The sequence below is a fragment of the Melitaea cinxia genome, chromosome 3, assembly GCF_905220565.1.
Source record: "Melitaea cinxia chromosome 3, ilMelCinx1.1, whole genome shotgun sequence".
Taxonomy (NCBI): Eukaryota; Metazoa; Arthropoda; class Insecta; order Lepidoptera; family Nymphalidae; genus Melitaea; species Melitaea cinxia.
In genome coordinates, this window is record NC_059396.1 from 13,141,406 (window position 1) to 13,152,365 (window position 10,960).

The 10,960-nt window shown below is 33.0% G+C and overlaps 1 protein-coding gene and 1 long non-coding RNA gene across 2 annotated transcripts; both read right to left on the bottom strand.

Annotated features, from left to right (window-relative positions):
* Window positions 1-719: 719 nt before the first annotated feature.
* Window positions 720-8,129, bottom strand: LOC123669519 (protein Mo25). Its single transcript, XM_045603121.1, has 6 exons — window positions 7,970-8,129; window positions 7,769-7,885; window positions 7,549-7,691; window positions 7,175-7,343; window positions 2,081-2,350; window positions 720-1,668 (listed from the first exon to the last, which is right to left on the bottom strand). Exons 1-6 carry the CDS (start codon window positions 8,096-8,098, stop codon window positions 1,489-1,491), a joined length of 1,008 nt encoding a protein of 335 aa, XP_045459077.1. The 5' UTR covers window positions 8,099-8,129; the 3' UTR covers window positions 720-1,488.
* Window positions 8,130-9,868: 1,739 nt separating this feature from the next.
* Window positions 9,869-10,368, bottom strand: LOC123669188. Its single transcript, XR_006745707.1, has 2 exons — window positions 10,069-10,368; window positions 9,869-9,996 (listed from the first exon to the last, which is right to left on the bottom strand). It is a non-coding gene; the product is annotated as an uncharacterized LOC123669188 (long non-coding RNA).
* Window positions 10,369-10,960: the final 592 nt, after the last annotated feature.

Consider the following 10,960-nt stretch of genomic DNA (forward strand, 5'->3'; position numbering starts at 1 on the left):
GCATCTTTCTCTCTCGCTAGGCCGAGTTCTTATATGAAGACGATCCTTGCACAAATCATTTAGTTACTATTTATATGGCAGGTTTATACTACTTTACAAATTATAATAAAAATATGTAAATAATTTATTGACAATACAAAAGCTTCACATTGAATATATGTATATAAAAATTTGAATGTTCAATACACATGTTAAAAGCATTGTAAACCAACATCCAATTTTATTATTTCTTTTTTCAATATAATACCTAATAATGCTTTACATGATAATTCAGTCAACTTGAATTTATTTCTTATATTTTCAATTTAATTGTTTTCAGACATTGTTTGGAAACAGTTCTTCAAAAACATGTTTTTAAAGTAAGTACATAGTTATAATAACGACTCGTCCATCCGCTCCAGATTAGGTAGAACATAGGATACGTTACAATGTATAAGATTCATAGAAATAAGCAAGAGATGCAAACTCAGCGTCTGGTCGGCCCCCCCTGACATCCGCTGGGCCCAAGACTGTAGTAGTTAAGACAGAGATATTAAAGCCTCCAAATCGGTTACATGTCTTTCATTTTTTTTAATATAAATTAATATAAATTGTTTCCAAACGCTCCGAAATCAAAAGTACATATGTATACAAAATTTCTTACCAAAACACTTCTTAACGCCTCATACGAACCTCAAATAAATAAAGTTAAGGGGTAAAAATAAATTAAAATAAAATAATAATGATACAAATATTTTATTCAGTTTCAAAAATGTACCTATGCATTAATGTCGCTGATAAAATAAAAATAGACTTTAAAATGTAGGATAAAGAAATTTCGATAATACATACAAAAATATTCATGAAAATATTGCAAATACTATTACGATGTTTAAGCACAGCAATTGTTATCAAAATATCGAAATAATTTAGTACAGAAAATATGGAATATTACTATCGCGTAATAAATAACCAATACTGACAATATACAAAATATATTTCCTTCATATTTAACAATCTATACTTTTGATATTGAGAGTACAAAATAAACAAAAAAGATGTCATATTTACAAAATCCTTAGATCTCGACTTTCCAAATTTCGATTCCGTTATGTTTAAATTTCAACAATGGTTCGTAAGCTAATGTGATAAAATATACTATTTCCATTGTGACTTAGGAACTGTCACAAAACACGTCATAAAACTAAAAATGGTATTAACAACTTACAAAAGATCTAAGTAAAACCAATAAAATAACTCTAATTCCTACAAATCTTTATTAAAAAATGTTAATTTGCTTGTAGCACAAATATACTTTCATTCCTGACTCATCACAGACCGAATGTAAAATCCATTAGAATTCCAATGTTTTATTTTGACAGAGCCCTGTCTCAGCGCACGATGCCCTCTGACACACGGTGACTTAGAAGCGTTTAAATATAATAGCATCTATAACTAACTTCTTTTGAGGAGGAAGTGGCGATTTATTAAAATGCAATAAAATAAATGTTAGTGTTCTAATGGCTTAAGCTCTTTAATTTGCTTTATTAGATAAGCCTTCTCATCATTAAACTGTTCGTCTTCAGAGCGGTCTGTGTGAAATTTGGTGAGAAAATCTACCAACTTATCCTGATTTCTTAGCAAAATATCCAATATTGGTTTGGGTTTATTTGGATTCGCTACAAATACCTGAAACATAATATTTAAGTTTATTATTTACTTTTTAGTGCCATAGTTTAATCTTTTTATGAATGATAAAATATGTGTTAAAATTGAAAAATTATCAGCTATCAAATAGTCAAATTAAAAAAATGGTTTCACTTCAACCTTTTCTTATATGGCTACTACTAAAATAAATCGAACCCTTATTTACCGTAATCGGACTGTTTGACTAACATTTTGTTAAATAGTGGCAAACATATTCATTTGGGAATAACATGCTTCTTCATAATGAAGTAAATCAATATTATATATATATATATGTAATTATTATAAAATTATAAAAAAAAATACTAATAATAACTTAACAATAAATTATACTTCTTTAGTATAGTATTTTTTTTATAATAATTTAAATACAATACTTTTTTTAAGTATTTACCTTAAAAACGTGGAAAGCTTCAAATTGGATGTTACGTGACTTTTCTTTAAGCATATTCATCATTAGTTTAAGGTTATCGGGGTTGGTAATGTATCGTGTCATAATAGAAAAATTATGTCGATCTAAAAGCAACTCGCCCAGTAACTTTAAACTTTGCCGTCGAGTAACATAGTTTTCGGAATTCAACAGCCTTTGATAATGACTAAACACCTTATCGTAGTTAGCTTCTAAAAACTCAGCACATAAGATTTTGTGGCGAGTTAATAATTCCTGTGAATGAAAGATACTCAGTTACAGACATTTTGCTATGTTTCAATTCTGTAAACATAATCTTATAAGACTGACTTAAGTGTATGACTAAATGAAATGACGAGAAAAGGAAAAGTACTTTACAGTTGAGAAGGTACAAATAAACCAGTTTGTTAAAAATGTATATATTTCTTTAATTTAACGTTACTGTTGGCTATCTGTAAACTTGACACAATGAGCCATTCAGTTGAGACTTTAAAGACTTAATCGGGGGTAAGTGATAGACATTTGTGTGGATTCTTATCATATGTTGTCGAATCTCTCGGTCAGTGTCGGTACAATATGCCGTTTGATTATTTAGTTACAAATCGCTAGAGTTTAAGACATATCATTTTAAAGTTAAATAAAGTTGATTATCTTCCTTTTCATTTGTAGACCCCAAATTATAGTTTGGGGTCCCAACCTATAGTTTGATATATATTGTACATTTTTCTATAAAACTCAGTGTTGTATGTGCGGTGTTTCAGTCCCCATGTCGGAATTAGTGGTACAAAAAAATTACGTCGGTAGTTAAAGATTAACACGTCATTTACCCAGCCACTACTAAGTAGGGTCTTGTAATTTGGCCGATGCTATAACCATAAGTTACTGCCAGAGTTTGCAGTGTGTTTGTAGGCAGTACTGCAGTAAAGAGCAAGTACATTACGGGGGCCCAGGATACTTCCCTGTGGTACTCCTGAGAGAATTTCGTTTAGCGTAAACTTTCGCCATTAAATTTTACTTATCAACATCTTTTGTTGAGATATGACCGTAGGATTGGAAAGAAAAATGTGGTAGCGACTTCTTAAGTTTAAAAAGCAGTCCCTTATGCCACACTCTGTCAAATACTTGCCCAATGTCGAGGAAAATTACTCATGGTATCCGTGACATGATGTGTCTTCTTTTTCTATTTTTCACAACTAGAAAGCTTTCTTCAAAATTTTACTCTGTAGTACAATCATACTATTCTTATGGGTTGTTTTAATACTATCGACTCTTTTATTACTTCATCTAATTTAAATATACTTCCTGTTTCGGCCACACATAGTTATCCCAAATTACAGCCCCTCTATTATTTACATTATTACTCTCTTCCACTGACCGTCTCGAAAAAGATGATCAGTGTAATGCTCTTGCCTTTTCCTATCGTGACCTTCTCTCGACCACAAAAACCCATAATCAAAGATTCTTATGTTGCATAATTTCGATGGGACCGATCATAATCGCTTGAATAAGATGCGGTTAAAATCAACTGGTCGTTAGATCTTACTGCTGATACAATTGATGAACGCGTAACTCCGTTTAGTTATCTTTTAGTTGATCTTTAAAACATTCAGCTTCCATTCTTCCAGTTCGTATTAAACATTGACCCTGGCTATGATAGGCTAGAGGCTAGATATCGGGCCAGCCCCAACAACAAAACATGAAATATATAAAAAATTAAGATATCGCTGCAATAAAATATGCAGAGACAAACTACGACGCGCTATTTATAAGTGCTTAACTGAGGAAGATAATCCTTCTAAAGTCTGGACATTTCTACAAATGCTTGGAGATGTTGAAGCTAAAAAAAGATTTTAATAAATTAGAGTTCAATCAGCTTAATCAGCATTTCGTAACTTCCGATTTCATTGATGGATCGACCAAACTTAATACACTTACTCAAATTTCAGTTACATCTGCCTCAACTTTTCCTTCACTTACTTTTAGCCAGTTCACTGTATGTGATGTTAAGAACAATATTTTAGATAGTAACTCCGATGTTGTTGGCGCTGACAGCATAAGTCGTAAAATTATCATGCCGATTATTGATATTGTAGCTCCTATTATTTCATCAATCTGCTCAAATTATGCATTTACTATAAAAGTAGAATTCTTCTTATTATTCCGATTATCGTTCAATGTCCATCCCTTCATTCCTACCTACTTGTTGTTTGTACTTGACTACAAACAATGACTTATTTACAAACAAATTATTCCTTTTTTCTTCAACACAGCCTGTTCAACCCTATGCAATTCGGTTTTCGGCATGGTCATAGTATGGCTACTGCTTTAGTTAAAATTACTGATGACATCAGATTAGGTATTGACAACCAACTTATCACAGTATTAATTTTACTTGATTTCAGTAATGCTTTTAATACTGTTGATTTTGATATACTACTTACCGTACTTAGTTCTCTTAACATATCTTCTAAAGTAATCGACTGGTTTCATAATTACTAGCACAATCGCCGGCAACGCATATACATTGTCGGTCATTCCTCTAAATGGTGTATGAGTAATGCTGGCGTGCCGCAAGGTGGCGTGTTGTCACCTCTCTTATTTTCGATTTTTATTTCATCTGTCACTAATCATATCTCATCTCTTTGTCATTTGTTCGCGGATTATCTACAAATCTACTCACAATCTCATCTCAGCGAACTTTCACAATGGGTAAATTTGTTGAATAAGGATCTCATATCTATTCAACGTTGTAGTAAGTCTTATGGTTTAAGGGTTAATCCTGCAAAGATGCAAGTTATTGTCATCGATAGTCAGAGGTTAATTTCACGCATTAACTAGACGCAAATTCAACCATTAATAATCGATGCTATTTGTTTACCGATAAGTGACAAGGTAAAAAATTTGAGTTGCTTTTGATAAATATTTTTCTTGGATACCTCATGTTATTGAAGTAAGAAATTGTATGCTACGATAAAATCTCTGAAAAGGCTATGTAACTTCCTCCCTATTTCTACTGAACATATGATAGCAGAGTTTCTTCTTCTTCCCATTCTTAACTACACCGATACGCGCTATGTTAATTTCAATGAGGAACAATTATATAAACTTGAGCGCCTACAAAACCTCTGTATTCGGTGTATATTTTCAATTTTCAGTTCACAAATATGACGTTTCTAAAGTACGAAAAAAAAAAACTCAAGTGGCTTCCTATACTACTTCGCAGGAATATTTAGTTATTGTCCCTCCCTTTCTTGTATTTCCTTCAATCCTACCGCTCCGCTCTATTTAAAAATTTGAGTTGATTAAAAACCGATTTGAGTTTCTCTGCAATTTTTACGAACGACCTCTCTGTTCAAAAGAAAGCCCGATATTGAAGATCGCTCTTCGTCGTTTTTAGAACTCATGCCACTGTTTATTAAGCACGCTCCATTTTAACAAACTTAACACTCATTATAGAAATATATTTATCGACTTAATTTATGCAACTTTAATTCTATGATATTTTTTCATTAATTTTAATTTATCAAGTTGTTTATAGATATATGTATATATATGTATATGAGCATAGTATATATATATGTGTATGTATGTTACATAAAAATATTTGCAGCCGTTCCCACACTCCTCCTGTCAGTCCTCTGCCTAAAGATTGCCTAGAAGAGTTTGCTGTATTAGCAATAAGGCTGCCTTTTGCAACTGATGCAACTTGTATTTTTCTAATGTTATGTATTGTTACAACTTTGAATTGGTATGTGAATGTATAAATAAATAAAATAATGTTCTCTAAGCCCAAACTGATGACCTCTAAAAGATCGGTATGCATCCTTTTCGGCAATATTTTCTCGAGTTTTCATAGTATTGGGAGTAGGCTTATCCGTCGCAAAGCATAAAAGCCTTAAACAAGCATTGAAGATTGCAGTGATATGGATCACTCTCTTTATACCTTTTTTTGTAGCTGATTAAGCAATGCTGTTCGTCAATTACATCATAGCCTGGTGTTTTACCTTCTGATAATTTTGAGATTTCCTTTCAGACTTCTTTGGAGCGGGCACTTTTTAGGAGTAGACACATTTGCAGTGGTGAGTCTATATATTCATGGATCACCTTATCATTTTAAAGGCTTAAAGAGATTTGAAATACTCAGAATATACTTGGGTCTTATCAACTTCAATTCTTACCCATTTTCCATTAGTAGCTTTTATGGGTGCTATGTGTAATTTTGGTCATTTCAGTCCTTAAGTTCCCTTCCAGAGTGGGTAGTTAAGTTTGTCTATTAGGCGGAGGCCTGCCAGCTGATTTTAGGGCCGCTCATTATCTGCTTACCAGATCATTTACTTAAGTTCTTCTGAGGCCTTATTAATTGCTTTTTGATCACAAGGATATCTTGTATGTATGTATGCCATTTTTTCCAAAAGCGTCTTCTTTCATTAACTTTCTTCTTGATCAGTTTTCAGCAGCATGAATCCCACAACACCAACAATTCCAAACAATCCATCGTTGTGTGGGTATAGATACTTTTGGATAAATTTATTAAGAGATTCGACAGCCATTTCAAAGTTTTCTACACTTCTTAATGGTAAGCTCTGATTGAGTCTATTATTTTGGCTCTGTAATAATTGTTTCAGTCCCTTCTATGGTGGCTTTATAACAATAGTTAATTATTACCGGTGTATAGTTTGACGATAGATCAGTACATTCTTCTCTAAGTTTCTCTTTATCTTCATCTTCTCTCTTGATAATAAAAAATCTGTTCTTGGTAATAAAAAAGTATAAGAGATCTGGTAATTTTTTTGGGTCAGAACGCCAATATGTGAGTATTTTAACTTAGTTGCTTGATTTTTTTCAGTTTCGTATTTTTCAAAAAGATAGTGTTTGATCACTTTTTTTGTAATGTTTCTTTGTGGTGTACAATAAAGAGTATTTATTATTATTATATTATTATTAATATTCTCTTTTTCTACAATGGCTGTTCCTCCGTGTGAGTTGAAGAATGGTTTATAGCACAAACTGTGTCGTTAATGTATGAATAATAATTCATATTTATTGAACTAGAATTCACAAATTATAAATAAAACCAACCTTAAATGTAGAAAAGGCATCAGAGGCAATATCAAAAGTGGATACTTCTACATAACGGAAGAAATTGTAAAAATCATCTGAATATAACATTATCTTGGCTAAAGCTTCATATCTAGCACACTCCCGCAACATTGTCCCACAGTTGGAAGCTATTTCCTGGTGCTCATATCTATAAGGAAACAATGATAAAGTAAAATTATAACATTTCTACACTAATTTATATATTTATTATATATACTAATGTATAGTGTCTGTAACTTGACACTAATACTTTGAAAATAGTTGATGTTTACTAATTGAGTTGTCCATTGTTTATGTATACGTGCTTATGATAACTGAACAATTAAATTGAGTGTACTGTATGTGTATCTTACCCTGACATAAGAGTAAACAAAATTTCCGGCTTAGTACATATGTACTCGACTGTAGGAGAACGGGTTCCTATTTGACGCCTCAAAACATTATTGAACACTTGGGCTACATCTTTCTTGCCTTCAAAGTCGATACGGTTTAAATTCTATATAAAATAAATTATTTTTTAAATATAACATGTTAGAAGCAAATGAAAATAATATGCTATTGAAATTATTTTACTTGAATCAGTAGTAGGAGTAGGTTTGTATTATACAGCTCCTGTGCAAGTTGCGCTACAATGATGTCAGTTTGTGGCTCTGCATCAGATGTGCCATAAAGCATATTCTTGATTAGGACCTTCAATTGAAAAAGGTTATATTAACAACTTTGGAATTACAAGAGAAATAATTACGAAAACTGTATTGTATCATAATACCCTACCAAATTCTTGCTGACATCTTCCTGTGCTTTTTCAGCCTTCTTGTCACCTCTCTCTAATGCAGTAACCGCATCTTTTAAAGATCTTACTAACTCCGCGGGGCTCTTCTGAGATTTCCCAAAAAGAGGCATAGTATTTAAATAACTTACGCGAATAATCTTCGTAACAACAGTCTACATAAGATGTACCTGGAATAAACAATTATATACAAAAACAGACTATGACAAGATCGCAGAACTTAGTACATGCACTTAGTGTTCACTAGAATGCAAGAGAAATAAAAATGAGATTTGACCAGTTTATAAAACGCACGCCAACCTGGCACACTACCGCTGAATGTCAAAAATATCTTTAGATCGTTTTTTCGGGTTCTAGGAGATTGAAATGAAATTTCACTAAATGTCCAATAATTGTTGAAATAAAATCGTATCTAGCGACACAGAGTACAGACAGGCAGATGAAACGAACAGCTGTGATGTCAATAGAGTTGTTGCCAGTAACTTTAAAATATTATATATGAGACAAAGATAGATTAGTCAGTGCCGAAAATGAAGAGGTTTGTATTGTTGTAAATACCGTATTAAAATAGTAGTTACATAAATAGTAAAAACATATAATAAACATATAATAAATAAATATTACCTATTTTTACATATACAGCACTAATCTACATCTTTAAACTACAAACTTTTGTTACAATCGTCACCATAATATAACAAATATAACTTTATTCAAATAGGGCCGATTCGGAAAGCACCTTTGAATCGTCATTTTACAAACTAAAATTTCTGAGTGATTATTATTTTTAAAAGTGTCGCTGCGACCGATTCTGAATGTAAATTCTGCAGAGAAGAAATTAATCAAAGTTTTACATCATCATTCATCATCATTTCAGCCTATCGCAGTCCACTGCTGGACACAGGCCTCAATAAATTCGTCCCAAAAATGGCATGAACTCATGTGTTTTGCCCATAACTAACGAATAAACGTATTTGTCTCAGATTCGTATTTATAGAGTGACGAATTGAACAAGTCAGTACAAGTCCGCGAAACTCTGGGGCTGCTTGTAACAAAATGATGCTGGTATATCATTATGTGCAGGTTTTTACAAGTTCAAAATGCCTAATTCCTACAACTTACACAATTTTGTAACCACATATATTTTTTTTACTTTATTGGTACTTTTATAAATAATGTATATATCTTTATATTAAAAAATAGTAACTATATAAATAGTTACTATCAGTGTATGTTGAGATCCACTATTGTGGGCCCCCATTTTTATTTCATGGACCCCCAATTTTTTTTTTTTTCGCTGACGTAGACCCCTTGCAGGTTGTCATAGACCCTGGGGGTGGGATTTAGGCCACTTTAGGAATCATTGCATTTAAAACATAAACATCATATCTGTCTTCGTTGCACAGCACACCCATCGATCATCATGCCCACGAAGTATAGATACAAGGAGTCCGAACGTAATGTTGAACGAATGGTCTCAATTTAGGGGAGAGAATCTTAATTTTAATTCTTGGGGGTAGAGTGCGCTATTTTTCAAGAGGTATTCGTTTAAATACATACCAGTGTTTCCACTTAAATAATGTCCATTCCCTACGACACAGTTAAGATTTCCCCTTCTCGGGAATTTTTTATATAGTAATTTAAAAAATATTAAAACAGATAAACGTAATAAGCTCGATAATGAAACAGTTGGATCAATCCTGTGCGTAAAATCTGATTTGAAAAGTACCGTTCGGACTCTCTTGTCTATCTATACTTCGTGGTCGTGCCTTTGGCGGCATACCTTATATACTCTTTGTTTGGCGGTTGTAAAACATTAAGCCGAGTCGCCAACGTGCCCCTACTGTAATTCAGTAGTAGTACGACCTGTGTATAAGACCGTGTTCTATTATTATTATTATTCTTGCAATGGCTCCCTTGCGGATTTGCCAATATCAGAGTATTTAAACTTTGCTTTATTTGGAGTTATAGTGGGAGTACAAGTTCGGTTCCAATTCCCGCACAAGTTTACCTGAAAGAAAAGTTAACTTGCCTAAGACAAAAACACACAAAGATATATAAAAATACAATAGTAAATATATACTTGGAATAGTTAACTTTTGTTAGATATCTCCATCCCGTTATAGTTTTATATTGTTAGTTTCAATGAAAGTGCATAAAGAAGTAATAAACGGGGAGAAAACACACATTAATAAGGATTTTAGGTCAGTAGGACGTGGAATCTCAGGGGGAAGAGCATCATACAAAGAGAATCGTAATTTAGGACAAGAAAAAAATATATGTTCTGGGGTGCCTTCGTCTAAACCACATTCACAAATAGAGGAGTCTTTGATTCGTATTTTGGCCAGGAATACAGGTGTACACGAGTGGCCCAACCTTAGACGACATATAGTTGAGGTAACGGCTTTGCTTGCATCGCGATATTTAAAGAACCATGGCTTGACTAATATTGATTCCTGGATGCTAGCATAGTACTTCCCTTTAATGAGGCTACTACGGGACCAATGTTCACCCCAGTCTGAGAGCATGCGGGTTTTGGAAAGGGTCATGAGATCATAACAGTAAGCCCTATATTGACACAATATTCCATATGTAGTGGCTTCCTTCGCATAGTAATCTGCATCTTCATTCCCTTTAATACCAGAGTGACCAGGAATCCATACCAGTTTGACATGGATCCCCTTTAAGTGACACTTAAAGAGCAAATGCTTTATCTTTAGGACTAAATAGAATTTGACTTTCGATTTAAATTGATTAGAAAGGATGGCTTGAAGTGAGCACTGGGAATCCGAGAGTATAACAGATTTGTCTAAATGGTGCGACTCTATGTAGGATACTGCTTCAAAAATAGCCAAAAGTTCACCAGTAAAAACAGAAGAATGTGGAGGCAATTTAAAATTTAGCACCACATTAAATTTCGGAATCCACACTGCTGACCCAATACATCCCTCCTGGGTTAATTTTGAGGCATCTGT

Excerpts from the sequence above, each read along its gene's own strand:
- LOC123669519 (XM_045603121.1), bottom strand. The coding sequence starts at position 8,098 with ATGCCTCTTTTTGGGAAATCTCAGAAGAGCCCCGCGGAGTTAGTAAGA. Across the intron at positions 7,692-7,768 it reads TACTCCTACTACTGATTCAA|AATTTAAACCGTATCGACTT; the intron begins GTAAAATAATTT and ends TATTTTATATAG. Across the intron at positions 1,669-2,080 it reads AAGCTTTCCACGTTTTTAAG|GTATTTGTAGCGAATCCAAA; the intron begins GTAAATACTTAA and ends ATTATGTTTCAG.